At 38.2% G+C, this 16272-nt stretch overlaps 1 protein-coding gene across 7 annotated transcripts in view; it reads left to right on the forward strand.

Moving 5' to 3' along the window:
• The window catches only part of LOC143299684 (uncharacterized), a 94663-nt gene that overhangs the window by 35359 nt on the left and 43032 nt on the right, over positions 1-16272 (forward strand). Inside the window, exon 4 of one of the 7 annotated variants that reach the window (XM_076613100.1) lies at positions 12943-15592. The exons of 4 other annotated variants lie outside the window; for them this stretch is intronic. In XM_076613100.1, coding sequence (XP_076469215.1) covers positions 12943-13205 — 263 coding nt within the window. In that variant the 3' untranslated portion in view covers positions 13206-15592. Of the gene's footprint in view, positions 1-481; positions 5080-12942; positions 15593-16272 lie in introns of those variants that run through there. 2 more of the 7 variants (XM_076613147.1, XM_076613061.1) reach the window with 2 other exon arrangements.

The raw sequence follows: 16272 nt of genomic DNA on the forward strand, positions 1-16272 counted from the left end.
CCCAGAGCGATATGAACGAGTGAAATGCTGCACCAGGGAACGCATGCGTCGATATCGGGAGAGACAGAGAAAGATCAAGAACAATAAGGAAACTTTTTGAAGAAGTGTATTTCTGGAGTGCTTCCACTCAAGGAGGGTGGAGGAGTTAGAAATACAATGAGAGATTAATCAATAAGTTTTGCTGAACGTTTTTTGGTAACTAGATTGAAAACTGGAATGTATTTTTTTCTTTGTCCAGTTTCAGTACAGACCCCCCACCCCTCCCCACTTTTTTTTTCCTAATTTATCACACTTACCATTTTGTAGCAGTTATGAACAATATAAGCACAGATGGCCATGACAACCAAGAGATTCCCACAGGTATTACTGAATACCTTTTGGGATTTTGAACATTATCAGCATAAGCATAATTTTTTCTGTTATCTTAAACATGTAAAACTGAAACATTTTAGTGAGAGTAGCTTGTTGTTTATTTTTCCAGCCCATCTACTTGAGAAGCAGAAACGACGTGAACAAAATAGACGTTACTACCAGCGGCTCAAGAGAGACCCAGAGAGATTTCGAAGAATCTATAAGAAGAACCCTGCTCCTTGTGCCTCTTCTCCAGCTGTGCAGAAGCCAGAAACACCTAACACAGACTGTCCAGACACATGTTACTGGGTTCCTCAGGGGCACCAGTTGAGTTCTGATAGCTGATTGACTGATTTTTACTGCCTGATGGGGAAAGAATATGTCACTAATACCAGAAGAACAACATGTTGAAGAGAAAAATACTGATAGTGTTACCTACACTCTGTCAGTATTTGTGGAGTTGCCTTGAGAATTCTGTGAATGGTTTAAAGCATTGATTCTGTGACAGTGAATTGGAAAATAAACACGTACAGCTTTGTAGCAGCAATGCTGAAATTCAGCTGTGAATGGAAATGTTAACGAGCCAGAGCTAGATAGGAATGGACAATCAAGTGCAGCTGCTGTTGTAGTGTGAGTAAGAGAAAGGCATTCAGCGTTACACCATTCTGCTTTTAGCTTTCCAACAGCTTGCACTCAGTGACAAGAGGAATAGAGAAACAAGTAACCCTGTAACTTGTTCCTTCAGAAGAATCAAGCTGATGAAAAGCGTGAAGCAGCAGTGGATTGAAGCTGTGGGCCTATGTCTCTGACTGAGAGTGATATTATATTTGCTTGTTGTTTAAATGCTGCTTGTTAAGTAGTGCAGAGAAGAAAAGAAGAAGAAAAAAAAGCAGTAGTTTTTGGCCCAGAGAAAGTCCTGCTTTTATTGCGAATGATGTTGTACCTGTACAGAATGGTTTGATCTCATTGTACCTATCCTCAGCATCGTCTTCGGTTTTGACTCACTCTCTTCCTGTTCAGCCTCTGTCTTTTTTCTATCAACTACCACCGTTTCACATTGTACGTTTTATTACCCTGTAAATGAACATGACAGGCTGTGTACACAGACTATTATGCATCCACAACAGCAAAGTGTTAAATTTGTGGTTGTGATTAGAGGACCTTTAGTTCATGGAATTACTTAAAGGCCTGACCAGTGCATTGGTTTTAAGTGCAGGTTAGGCATCTGCTTTTTTAAAAGATTTTTTTTTTCCCTTAAAAAGCAAGTGTCATGTTCATGGAGCAGTCTGCACCCTGACGTGTGATCTAAAGTATGTGTGGGTGTGAAAGAAAATACACCTTTATTGGGAGCTAGAGAGTTGAGTTTAGGCAGTATATACAAAAAAAAGTTTATTGTCGTTGTGCCCCTCTAGTGTTCATGTGCGTCTCAGACTTTCAAATGTGGTGGAAATCTGGTCACTTGCACAGCAGCTGAAATGCAGTTTGTCTGAAGGAGAAGCCATAGTTGTCCAGGACATGCAGATTCTGTGGAGAAAAGGTCACTTCACCAGGTGTACAAGACGAAAACCTGCACTGCATCTGCAGAGATTTAACTTTCTGTATGATAAAAGGTGAAAAAGTGGGACAACAGCACAACTTCCTTTTAATTTTCTGGCTTGATTTAAAGGGAAAAAACATTTATTGCTAACGCATTTCAGTTCTTTATTAATCCCATCATGAATTATATAAGAATAGGCATTTATCACTTGATATATATGCTGTGCAGTTCAGCATATCTTTATTAGAACAATTGTAAACTATGTATCAATAGTATCAAAGTAAAAAGGGCATCTACTAAATAGAACAAAAAGTAAAATAACAGTGGTTGAGTATCTACTTTTCTTACGGTTGCTAAAGAAATATTCCATATTAACTTAACTTGACAGATACATGGAGAGCCTTGCTGATGTAAGTTTAGTATTCTTTCTTTTGTACTGAAACGTAGGAAATACAATGTATTCAAAACACACAAGACTGCCATCCCCTTGCCATGTAGTTTCACAAAGACCAGAGGAAATGATGAAATATTCAGGAATACTAAGCGACTGCTGTCTACTTGCAGTGTGGTCAGACTGGCGGAATAAAAACTGGAGGTCGAGAGGACAGGGCAGAAAGTCATCTTCTTGGACGAGAGTCCTTCAGGACCCAGAAAGACATGAGCGCTACAAAGCAGCGTTAAGGGAACGGATGAGGCGACTGCGAGCAAAACGAAATCAGAATGCTGCCTTGCGTTGACCTTGCAGGGATACCCATAATCATTGTAGAACCAGTGTTTAAACCTTTGCATGGAATTAAGTACAGAAAATAAATATTACCTCATAAAAATTGTCTGGCACTACAAATAGCCTGTTCCTTAGAATGACTTCAGATGACGCCCATTTGCCATCTTTGAAGGTTGTGGTTTTTTTTTGGTTTTTTTGGTTAGGTGGTGGATATTATCTCTACAAATTCCAGTGAAGGTTGTTCTGTACAAAGGTTATTATATACGATTCAAGTAAAGTTATTACATACAGCATTTCAGTGTGTCCCTGCTCATTTGCCTCACACTTCTTTGGTTAATGCAGATGAGCTGATCACTTTTTTTTTTCTTTTTTTTTTAACATAAAAAAGTGGCATTTTTGCAAAGTGTAAGATGAAAGAGTCATTGGCTGCACTTGTGTTCTGCTACTGTCATGTTGCTCTGTCACACATGATAAATTTGCCCTGGAGCATGAATGCTGTGATCCACAACTTTTATTTGCAAATAGCGTTTTCTGGGTTTTGATATGACTGACATGTTAAGAGGAACAGTATCTTGGACTGAAACAAAGAACAACTTAACATGAAGCTCCTGTACTGTTGCTGTCACAACCACACTACTGTTAGTGTTACATGTCTGTGGAATGGAGACAAGCTGACAGTTTAATGTGTGCTTAGGTTGCCAGTCTGTGTCACAGACACTCTCTCTTGTCCTCCTTTACTCCTTTTTTTGTTTTTGTATTGACATGTGTTTATCTTGATCTTTATGTGCCCTCTCAAGATGTGGAATACCAAAAAGCTCTGTTCAGGGAGGTGTTTACATTGACTGAACACTTGTTTTGTAAATACACTCTGTAAATAGAAGAAAATGATACATTTCAGAAGGGCTAGTTTATGATTGAAAAAGTTGGGGTAACATGCCTTGGGTCTTTTGCTTGGAGGAAAGAGTTGAGCTAGGCCTTGGGAAAGAACTAACCTTTTACAAAACTGTAACAAAATCTTGGCTGTTTGTCAGATTTAAAGTCAGACTTCCAGTCCATAACAATTTATATATAAAACTGTTTTCTGTGTCTGGAGTTTAGGATGTTAATAGTGGCTTGAACTTGGAATATATTTGTTTGATTAGACTGAATGTTAGCAATATTGTTTTTATCATAAATTTTTGTTTTCCATAACTTTTTTCAGCGCTGTGGAGGTTGAAGAACAGAGAAAAGGGCCAGTCATATTGGCAGCGTGTGAAAACAAATCCCCACTTGCATGAACGACGCAAATTGTCGGCCAGGGAAGGCATGAGGAAACTGAGAGCTCAGAGAAAAGCACAGCATTTACAATGGCTTCTGCTGCACAAAAGTGTGACCGAGAAATGTCAGTACACAGACACAACACAGGTTCCTCTGACTGAGAAATTACAATACACAGACTCAACACAGGTTCCTTTGACTGAGAAATTACAGCACACAGACTCAATACAGGTTCCCATGACTGAGAAATTACAGCACACAGACTCAACACAGGTTTCTTTGACTGAGAAATTACAATACACAGACTCAACACAGGTTCCTTTGACTGAGAAATTACAGCACACAGACTCAGTACAGGTTCCCTTGACAGAGAAATTACCACCCACAGAAACAAGACAGTTTCCTTTCAGTTGATTGTTTACAAGGGGTCCTGGCTTTTAAAGGCAATTGGCTGTCAGTTCAAGGCACTGGCCAAGTAAAGAGAAAGGAGTGGATAAGACATGTACAACTCGAGTGTCTTTTTCAAACCAGGTTGTAAACTTGTGCAGTGCAAGATGAGAGAGTTGCATTCCACACAGCTGTTTTATCATGCGTGAACATGATGAGTGTACTGGTCATTAAGCATCCAAAGGAGAAAGATTTAATACAGCTTGTCAGAGTGTGGGCCTGTTAATATGTTATATTCTTGTCTGAATGTGGGCCTGATAGTATATTACATTCTTAATCTGTTGAGAGTTAGCAAATGATGTGTATGCTTGTTAGTGAACCATTGTTTAGCTGTCAAGGGGTTAAGTGCTGAAACATAATGTTATCCAATCTTGGCATAAGTGTTGGCTGGTCATGGCCCATATCTTGGTGCTTGTTGTAACTTTGTACTCTGCTGTTTGACATATTGGATAGTCTCAGATGAAACAGTTTTCCCCATCATTTTCTGTCCTTTTTTTCCTCAGTTACCTCTGAACAGTTGAGAGCGGTTGTGTAATTTGGGATGCTGAGAACATGGGTAACATGTAATGGTAAGTGTGTGCAGCTGATGGATTTATGGTTTCAGTGAGAGGATCAGGATGCTTGGTCACTGTCGATTGATGGTGTTAGAGTTTGGTGAATCTTGTAAAATGCAACTTTGTGTTCAGCCTGACTTATTATGTGGTTACTTGCATCATACCTTGTATTTGACTGGCTCGTGGCATCTTGCATCGTGTATTTTGATTCAGTTTTTAAAAATATTTTTGATGTAATCATTTTATCATCATAGATAAAATAAAGATTGCCAGACACATAAGGCCAGAATACACATTTACATTTGTTCTCCCTTTTCCGATTTGAGAAAAGGTGAGAAGGCAGTTTTGATGAATGTTCAGTGACTAGTAGCAATCAGAATCAGCTTTGTGTTTTTTCAAGATGGATGGTAGATTGGTGATGACGTTTATAGATATGAGCATTTGGCCTTTATGAAAGTCTCCCTAACTATTCATGCTGTAGACTCATAATAATGACTGCTGTGAATCATCTGTCCACCTCAAGAGGAAATAAGAAATCAAAACAGAACTTGAAAAACTGTGCCTTTCTTCCTTTGACTGGGAATGGGGATGATTAAAACTTCTGATGTGTGTCAGAAACTATGACTGAGGGGGGGAAAGTGTTGGTGATTTAAGTGACAAAGACTTTCCTAGGACTAGGAGCGCCGTGTCTCCATGTTTGTGATGGTGGTTTAAGTGACAGAGACATTGCTAGGAAAGTAACATGGGTTGATTTGAAGTTGGATCCATGGAGCCAGAGTAACAAGTAAATTTACCTGCATTCGACATAGTGCATGTACCTTGTCGAGATGTAACCACAGAAGAAGTTGCTTGCAGTTTACTTCCATCATCATATGTCCATCCCCTGCCTGACCGTACTGGTGAGGGTGGTTGTGGCATTGACCCAGTGTTGACTGTTCATTGTTGTAGTATTTTAACTAAAGTGGTGATGCGATGGATATTATTATTATATGATATAATCCACAACATACTTGTAAGTTGGAGTTTATTATAAAATCAGGCAAAAATTATGTATTGTCTTCAGCAATAATTTAGTTTGATTTTGGCAGTCTGTACTGAATGAAAATGATGAAGGCGATGTTTCAAGATTGATCATTGTGATTATTTGTTATAGAGGGAAATAAAACATATGTTGAATTTTGTTTGTTCTTTGTGTTTGATGATGTGTGCTGTCATTCAGAAACATCCTTTGTGTTTGATGTATGATGTGTGCAGTCATTCAGAAACATCCTTTGTGTTTGATGTATGATGTGTGCTGTCATTCAGAAACATCCTTTGTGTTTGATGTATGATGTGTGCAGTCATTCAGAAACATCCTTTGTGTTTGATGTATGTGTGCTGTCATTCAGAAACATCCTTTGTGTTTGATGTATGATGTGTGCAGTCATTCAGAAACATCCTTTGTGTTTGATGTATGTGTGCTGTCATTCAGAAACATCCTTTGTGTTTGATGTATGATGTGTGCTGTCATTCAGTGTTTGATGTATGATGTGTGCAGTCATTCAGAAACATCCTTTGTGTTTAATGTATGATGTGTGCTGTCATTCAGTGTTTGATGTATGATGTGTGCAGTCATTCAGTGTTTGATGTATGATGTGTGCTGTCATTCAGTGTTTGATGTATGATGTGTGCAGTCATTCAGAAACATCCATTGTGTTTGATGTATGATGTGTGCAGTCCTTTAAGAAACATCCTTTGTGTTTGATGTATGATGTGTGCTGTCATTCAGAAATATCCTTTGTGTTTGATGTATGTGTGCTGTCATTCAGAAACATCCTTTGTGTTTGATGTATGATGTGTGCAGTCATTCAGTGTTTGATGTATGATGTGTGCAGTCATTCAGAAACATCCTTTGTGTTTGATGTATGATGTGTGCAGTCATTCAGTGTTTGATGTATGATGTGTGCTGTCATTCAGAAACATCCTTTGTGTTTGATGTATGCTGTTTGCAAGTCATTCAGAAACATTGAATGACATGGTTTGATGGCCTCTCAGGCTCTGCCTTTCTTCTCTTCTGTATACTTTAATCAGTTTTGTTGGTCACTTCTGTCTGTCGAAATTTTCTTCATATTTGCATTGGTTGCTGAGACTTTTTGCTCAGGAGAAAATATTTTAACAGGTCCATGAACATGCACACAAACACATGCGTGCACATGCGCACACACACACATGCATGCTCATACATACATAAGTACATACAATACCACAGTGTGAAGAAAAGCGAGCATTTGTAACAGGCGCAAATCTCCTCAGGTGAAACAGAGTTCTGCTGTCACAAACTGAAGCTGCCTTTGAACTGCTCCACTTCCATCCACCGCTCCTTCTCTGGGTCACATGCTGAACACAACACATGAAGCTGTGCTGGTGTTGGATAAAGCTCCACACAACCTCATGGCCAAACAAAGTCTGTATCTGTCTCTCTGCAACTGTATGATGCTACAAAGGAAGTGCCCTGACTGTGGGTCCAGATCGTAGTGGGTCATAAAGATCTGTGTATCCCTGGACAAGGGCTTTCACATTCTGCCCAATCAATTCTGAAACAGCTTGAACCAAAGGAAACAGAATTTCTCTCTTTGTTGAAATTTAATCCGCACACCAAAAATGAATTTATAGATGATTTATACAAACAAATTTTACATGCAAAAAAGAAGACTGAGTCTGTTTCAGTATTGCATGGCTACCCGAGCTTTAGCTATTGAAAAATACTGGCACAGATTCTTCTGAAGCTGACTGTTCCTGTTTGGATTAAGAATTGTGGAAAAGAAAACCCTGAAGAGTGATTATCTATTATGCTGATTTCTGTGAAACAATGTAGAGATGCGAAGCAAAATGTTAAAACAAAATTGAAAAACTAAATCATCCCAGTAGGGTCTACTGTATAGCCAGATTTTTCTCTATAATTCCATACATCTTTTGAACTAGTGATATTAGCAGTGCTGTTTTTTTCTAACATTGACATAATAGCCACATACATTATTATTTCAAGCATGACCAGAGATTGATTTAAGCAAATGGGAAAAATCAGTACATATATATGGTATTGAGTTGTGCAAATTTGGATGAAAATATGGCATGACTACCTTGTGTGTATTTTTGGGTGAATGGCTCAAGAGGGCATAATATGTGAATTTCACATTGCTGTCTTTATTGTACAACTTTAGAGTCCTATAATGATTGACATTTATATCACTGCAAGATGACCAGTGTGGTATTAAGTTCTCATATCTGAAGTACACTGAATTAGTACACCTTTCTTGCACACATTTGCAGATAAGGTCACTCTTTCCCTTGTGCTCAAATGCTCTTTTTGCTCTTTTTTCTCCTCATCTTACTGTGCTTTATTAAAAGATCATATACTTAAAAACGTGTCAGATGAACTTGCATATGTGCATGGGATGAGACCTTAATTCCCTTCATACATTTAAAAACACCTCCCATTTCATTCAGTTATGGGGAGATTTAAGGGGTGTGGTTTGGGAATCTAAAGGTTTATTATTTACTTTTTTTTTTTTTGGTTGTTGCTTTCATATTCTGAAAACTGGCAATGAAATCACACCCAAAGAGATCAAAAGTATCAGGTTGAGTTCAGTAAAACAGTCAGAAGAAAATGAACTGAAAATACTGTGATCCAGATAACTGGGATTTGATATGTGTTTTTTCTCTCCAAAGGCACACAGTAAAAGTGTACCAATTGATTTCTTTTACCTTGGATAAACAAATAGAAGGGTTTAAATGCGTGGGTTCCCCCCCCCCCCCCCCCCAGTCTAAATGTACATCAAAATAAATCCATGGAGTAGCAGTGTTGATGTTTACAGCACTATAGAACTGTCGTAGTGTTGCTGAAGCTGAGACTGGTCACTGGTGTCTTGCAGAGCTGGCAACGTACCAGAGGGAGTGGGACAAGAAAGAGCGAAACAGAATTATGAGTCGACTGCGATGGCAGCGCTTGAAGCAGGATCCGGAGTGGTACGCACGTTTTAAAGAGACCAGCAGACAGCGAATGAGACAGTTCCGTTCTCGTCAAAAGAAACTGGCAGAGATCATCTCCAAAGAGAAACCGTGATAACCAGTTGTTTGAGGTGCCAAAGGGAAATCTTCAGAACTGCATGTGAAAGTCGGAATAGGTTGTTAGCCGAATATTAGGAATACTGGAATTTTGACAGCAGTTATATAGACCTCTACTTGGAGTAAAATCTGAGAAAAGAGGAGACATATGTTGGTGATTTTCAGGGATAAATTACTGTAATGAGTGTTTTTGTTCTAATACTACCAGAGCTCCAGCAACAAAGGACAAACCTGCAGTGTTGAAAGCTGTCTTATGTCTTGCTTTGAATATCCTGTTATGCAAACTCCGTTTTTTTGTGTGTGTGGGTTTTTTTTTTTTTTTTTTTTTTTTTTTTTTTAAATCATGCATGAGCAAGGCAGCATTGCTGTTCTCTTAGGTATGTGCTTCAGTAATCATATTGTTTGTGACACCGTTTGGGTTTTTTCTTTGTAAACAATATGTAATTTACTGGGGGGTTATTTTATTTTAATTTTTAAAAATAGATTTTGACAAAAAATACTTTTTCAAAAATCTTTCAGAATAATAATCCAGAATATGATCTGTGTAGTCCACAGATTTGTATTCTGCAAATTCAGTCATTATGGTCTTTAAACATGTAGAAAACAGCTTTGTTAGGAAAGTGAAGTGATTATCGTACAGAAAAAGAATTGGACCTGGTCTTTGTTTCTTGCAGGCTTCGTGGCCACGATATGGAAACGACAGAAGGACAAAGAACAAAAGCGACAGTATGATCAGCAGTACTGGCAGCGCTTGAAGGCAGACCCAGAACGCTACAAGCGTAGAATTGCAGCCATTATCGAAAAAAGGAAGTTAAGATTGGAGAAGTTTTCGCAGTCCCCAAAGCGATGACCATTCTCTTTCCATCTTGATAGCCCTCTGAAACAGAGAGCTTTGAACGACATGCCCTCTCAGCTGACACTTTTAATGAAAACTTGGTTGAGCTATCAGGGTACTTTCACAAACACACACACACACATGCATGCATGCTTGCACACATACATGCACGCACACGCGCGCGCACACACGCACACACACACACACACACACACAAATTATCAGTGTATGAAAATGTCTTGGTACAATGAAACATGTTAGATAATGTTTCTGTGTCAAAGTACTATAACATGGCTTTGTGAGACTTGAATCCACTGAAATCATTTCAGAACTCATACATTCAGAGTCATTATAAATATAAAAATGTATATATTCATATATATGTATGTACACATGGACTGTAGCTAGTGAGAAGCCAGACAAGACAGTCTAAACGTCCATGCATATAATTCCCAGGTTAGATAAAATGTATAAAACAGATGTTTGTGTTCTATGTCGCTGACAAGCATAGAAATACCTGTCGTAATTGGAGTTCTTTTTAAAGGTATATAATTCGTGTACATATCCTAGTGTTCTGGATTTTGCTTCACAAATTAGAGATCAGTGTCCTGATTTTTATTTTTGTCTTTATCATGTCGACATGAAAAACCTCAGGAGTACTCTGCTATGTTTAAAAAGTCATTTTCATTGTTTGAGTTTGATGTTGTCAGTTTTGAAATATTCTTCTGTGTACTGTTCATTTGATACATCTGCTGAAAAAAACAACAACAAAAAACAAAATAACTGTGTATATAAATAGACATTAATGTACTTGTTTGTTATTTATTACTAAAGGTGTTTTTGCTTTTTTTGCTTTTTCTTTTTTAAAAAGAATTTCGGAAGTCTCTGATAAAGTTGTTTTCAACATTGAACTTGATCTGAATTTTACATGGACTGAATGAAATGTCAGTTTGTCGTTTTTATTTTATTTTGGAATCTCTTTGTCTCTGAAGGTCTGATGGATATTGGCAACATGATTTGTTTTGTTTTTACACTCTAAACAAAAACACCAAAAAAATGGGGGAAAAAGAGATGGAGCATTAGTCTTGACACTGATTTTGGAATATCTCACCATGGGATTCAAAACAGTTGACTTGGATGGTTCTTAACCGAGCAGTTTTTATTGGAGAAAATCTGATATATTCTTTTGAGCTGGATGAAATGATTATACTGTGTGAAAGGAATGATAAGGTGGTATCACTTATTCTTCACTCCTTGAGATTATATATTTTATATAAAGAACGCTTTATTGTGGGTGTTAGATGTGTTTATCAATAATTATTATACAGTATTGTGTATTATATGTATGTATTGTAATTCTGCCAGCATAGCTGTCCCATTGACTCATCTCTGTGTGTGTGTGTGTGTGTGTGTGTGTGTGTGTGTGTGTGTGTGTGTGTGTGTGTGTTGTGGTCTGTCTGCTTTGTCGATCAGGATTTTTTTTTCTTTTGGCCGCAGCAAATATCAGTTGAGACCAAGAATAAAGTTAGTTCTCCTACATAGTCTGTGTCAGTTTGAATTGAGGCAGTCCACTGCTTTGTTTGCTGACACAGAATGGGCTGATGGTTGTGATGTTACAAAATGAAGTGTGCACCACTCACATACCCAGAGGTGTTCCATTGCGTGTGCATTTTCTTATCTTTTTTTTTTTTTAACAGTGAGAAAAGCCACAGCTTTTGCGTATAAACAATTGAGGAACAGTACATTTTTGACCGAAACATTGGTTACTGAAACACATTTTCCAAACTGTTTATGGTGCATGTGTGCCTGAAACAGCTGTAAACAAATTTAATGTGGAGGCCAGTGGTAGATAGTATGCAGCCTGCATTATTATGCAAGCCATCTTTTGATGTTTTTTTTATTTTTTATTTGTTAATTGATCAGTTTATTTATTGTGAAACCATATGTACTTTTATGAAGTAGTCCTTAACTTTATGTGCTGTCCGTTCATAGACAAAGTTGCAGCATCTGAAACTTTTTCTTTTTTTTTTGCTGTTCCTTCCAAAAAGACAGCGATGGCTCACTAGAAAATGAAACGAGGCATTTTCATATTTTATGCCCAACCCCTGAACTGGCATGTGCAGCAGACTAATAGCGGACACTTGTGAGTGCAAAAATAATGATGTCATTCATCAGAGCCACTGCTTTTCACCTGTGAGGATGACCAAAAACACTCTCAGTTTTTGCATGGGCAGTTCTTAAGGAATGTGTGCTGTTTTTATAAAAACATCTTGTAAATCAGTTGACTAAGAAGAAAAAAATTTTTTTTTTTTTTTTTGAACGAACAAGAAGTGTGCATCATTCCTTATGTGTTTGTTTGCATTGCATGTCATGGACTGAGCCTTTTTCTTTCGTGATTTTTTTATTTTGAGGTTAATGAGCCAGTAAACAACAACAACAACAACAACAGACAAATTGAAAAGTGATGATCATTTTTAGTGTGGAAATAAGTAAAACTAAAGACTACATGGTGGGTCAAGAAATTCCTTTTGACTACTTCAAACCTGTTAATCTGTGAGGTGCGGCAGACTTTTTAATGCTGTTCAGCTCATTATTACTTTCAAATGAAATTTGACACCAGTTAACCTGTTCACTGCCTACATGGTGGGTTCACCCATCATACTTTAGTTGCAGCCAGTTATGATAAGCTTTTTTAAGTTGTTAATTAGGTTTTTTTGCAGAAAAATTCACAAAAATATAGCTGTGTTTCAAGAAGCATAAAATTACTCTATGTAATGTACTTTGTTGTTCAGCTAGCACAAAATCATAATTCTTATATCAAAAGTGCTTTCAATAGGAAGCTCAGTCAACTTCATTTCAGAAAACATATAGTTTATGTACTTTTAACCAACAAAAACAAAAGTAGCCTTTAGTAACTTTTTTGTTAATTTGTACCCATCTTCACTGATGATTCCCTGGCAGAGGCTTTGCAGCAGGAGTTGTCATATTTCCCTGGCAGTTAACAGGTTAAAAATAAAACTCCACTACTCTGAGTTGCCAGCACACAGGTGACTGTTTAATTATGTCAGATGACCCAACAAGCAAGAGAGTGGGAAAACCGTGTGAGTACCGTCGGTGATATTGTTTCTTTCAGACTGGCCTGGAGGGGCCACCATGATGCTGCTGCCTGCATTCAACCAGCAGCACAGTGCAGACTTGAACACACTACCCACAGGGTTTGAGGGGCACTGCGGCAGGGACTTGCTGCGCAGGTCTTCCCGCTACAGCCAGGAGTCGTGGCTCAAGCTTAAGCAGAACCCTGAGCGCTATGAGAAATGGAAGTTGACCATGAGAGAGGTCAACCGAAAGAGCAGGCTGAGAAAAAAGATGCGTCAGTTGCAGTCCCTTCAGCAGTGAGCCAGGCTGATTTGAAACAGACTTTTTTTTCTTTTTTTCTTTTTTAATAAATGTTAATGTTATTGAAACTGGTATAAGCCTTTAACTTTGGTGTTAACACTTAACAAACATGGAGTCATTTGCACACCTGGCTGCCTACGTGGGTGGTGCTGACTGACGGCTGTCTTTTAGGTGCTCATTATTTGTTTCTTCTGCCATTCAGTCAGGCTTCGATCATGTGCCACGTGCCACGCACACACGTATAGTAATAATAATAATAATGGTATTTATATAGCGCTGAATCTTGTGCAGAGACAAACCAAAGCACTTTCGCACCAGTCATTCACACGCATGCATAACTCTAAAACTGTAGAAACTAAAGACAGGAAGGGCAGGCAAGGGGGGGCTATTTTGGAAAGAGGTGGGTTTTAAGGCCAGACTTAAGAAAGAGCTGAGAGTGGAGACTTGATGAAGCGAAAGAGGAAGTTCATTCCAACTGCAAGGTCCAGAGACAGAGAAAGAACGGCAGCCAACAGTCGAGTGTTTGAATCTGGGTATGCGTAAACAGAGTGGATCCGAAGCCGTATATTTGAAGGAAGGATGAGGGATGGGTGGATTACATTATTTGACAGACTTTTGCTGTGGTAAAAACAGGTAACATTTGTACGCCAGGGAAGTTGTATGGAACAGGTAAGAGGTAGTAGTGGAGAATGTAAAAGTAGGTTAACTATGAGACTGGTTCAGAGCATCTGAGGCCATGGTTGTGGTGGTGCTAGCCATTAATGGGTGCAAAACATGGTATTAACTGTACAAAAGGGTAACAAACATTGAACTGTACAAATCTGATGTCTTATTAATCAGGAGTTGATTTAGAACTGACTGGCGAATCTTTTTTCTAAGAATAAACTTAAACAGGACAAAACAGAACAAAATGAATAATCATCTGTGGAGCAAAAGTTCAGTTCAGACATCAGACAAAACAAGAACTCCCAACCTTTTGCCAGCAGAACTGGCCATGTTTGTAGCAGATGTCAGCCCCCTCCTCACCACCATCCTCCCTCCCTCCCTCTCTTTGCTCTCTCTTTATCTCTGCCTTCCCCTCTCTCTCTTGTTTCTCTCTCCCTCTATCTTCTTCTCAGAATACAACAATGATGCTTTAAGACAGACTGTGAGAGAGGAGCTACTTTGATTGGAAACCTGTGCATGTCATTTCGACTGAAAACGTCACCTCACTGTCTCAAGTCATCAGCTGTCAGTGCATGAGAAAATTACATCAGAATCTAGAACTCCTGGCCTGTTTGATCGCATTGATCCACAGTGGGTCATCAGCTGATCAATTAAGGCTAATTACTCCTAATTTGGAAAGTCTTCAAGCCTCGAAACTTGACAAAAACATAGCTTGGGTGCCAAAGAGCAGGTAGGTTTGATGGGAAGCTGATTGATGCAGCACTTTTGGCAGTGTAAGGATTTGGACATCACTTGGGCCTATTGGCACTTTAACATGAGATTTTAAAAATTGATTTAAAAAAAAGATGAAGAATAAACAACAAGAACAAAGAAACTGGATTTATATGGAGTGACAAGATTTTATAAAATGTGAATTTACTTTAGAGATTACTGTTACCATTGTACAGCGTATCCCCTCTCTCTCTCTCTCTCTCTTGCTTCCCCTTCCCGCCCCTTCTCCTGTCACTGCTGTTGTTGTTTTTCCATGTTTTGTTCCTGTTGAAAGTGACTTTTTTTCTCCTTTTTTTCTCTTTTTTTTAAAAGGATATTGTCCAGGGAGAAAAAGGTTACTCCTATGATTAGGTTCAATTTTGTGAACAGTGGTTATTGGTGTGTGTGTGTGTGTGTGTGTGTGTGTGTTCATTTTGACACAGAATACCATCTGTAGAGATGATGATGATTGTAAAGATCATTTTATTTCTGTGAACAACTTATGACTTTTTGTTTGCTATTTTGTTGTTGTTTTTTTGTTTTGTTTTGAATATACTTGTTTTCTGAAGTTGGTTGTATATAATCCTGTATCTGCCTCATTACCAGTACTGTTGTTGGAAATGGTTGTTCCGCATAAACGCAGTATTCACTTGGTGAAATTACTGTCTTTGTTGACAGTGGAATTTGTGTGATGGTGTGTGCCCTTTGTGCATTGATAGTACGCCAGGCTATGTTTGTACATATTCCAAAAATAAGTTTGTCCAGATGAAACCTTTTGTATATATATCTTCACCACTGTACAAGCTGTGTGCTGAATATGAAAGCAGTCAGCAGGTCTCATTTTTCTTTTAACACCATGACATGAATGCTCCACAAGACTTTCATTATTTTGTGTTGAAAGTGTGTTGAAATATGTTTGATATTTTTATTTATTGAAGGTGTTCATTCAATAAATGGGCAGTTACCTTCAATCTGTGTTGGTAAAATCCTGGTTTGTAATGTTTGCGTTGTGGACTGCTTTCTGAACTGGACTGAGACTCGGAGGCTTCCAGCCAACAGTAACTATTCATTGTCTGTCCTATTTATTTATTTATTTTTTAAATTATATTATTATTAGTTAGTTAGTTATTTTATTTCATTTTATTTATTTATTTATTTATTTATTTTTTTTTTTTTTTTCTCAAGGCCTGACAAAGCGCGTTGGGTTACGCTGCTGGTCAGGCATCTGCTTGGCAGATGTGATGTAGCATATATGGATTTGTCCGAACGCAGTGACACCTCCTTGAGCTACTGAAACTGAAACTGAAACTGTCTCTCCTTTTGAAGACAGATTTTATGAAACATAATGGGTGTTTGTGGGAAACCCTGTGGTTTCTTTATCTTCTGTGATCACTGTCAAACTATAACCAAAAGCTGATTACTGGTTCAGGTATCCAGACTGGTTTTTATTAACCTTTTTTGTTGTTGTTGTTGTCAGTACTGGTATTTTTCACACTTGTACATGCCACAAGTTGTGGACAAATGCTAACATGCATTCATTTGTCCCGATGATTCACTGGCTCCCACACATACACACTTACATACAAATAAACACAACAAAACAGATTTTGCAACATAATTTCCAGTCCAAGAGAGAAGGATTGTGTGTGTA

The sequence above is a fragment of the Babylonia areolata genome, chromosome 2 (assembly GCF_041734735.1).
Source record: "Babylonia areolata isolate BAREFJ2019XMU chromosome 2, ASM4173473v1, whole genome shotgun sequence".
NCBI lineage: Eukaryota > Metazoa > Mollusca > Gastropoda > Neogastropoda > Buccinidae > Babylonia > Babylonia areolata.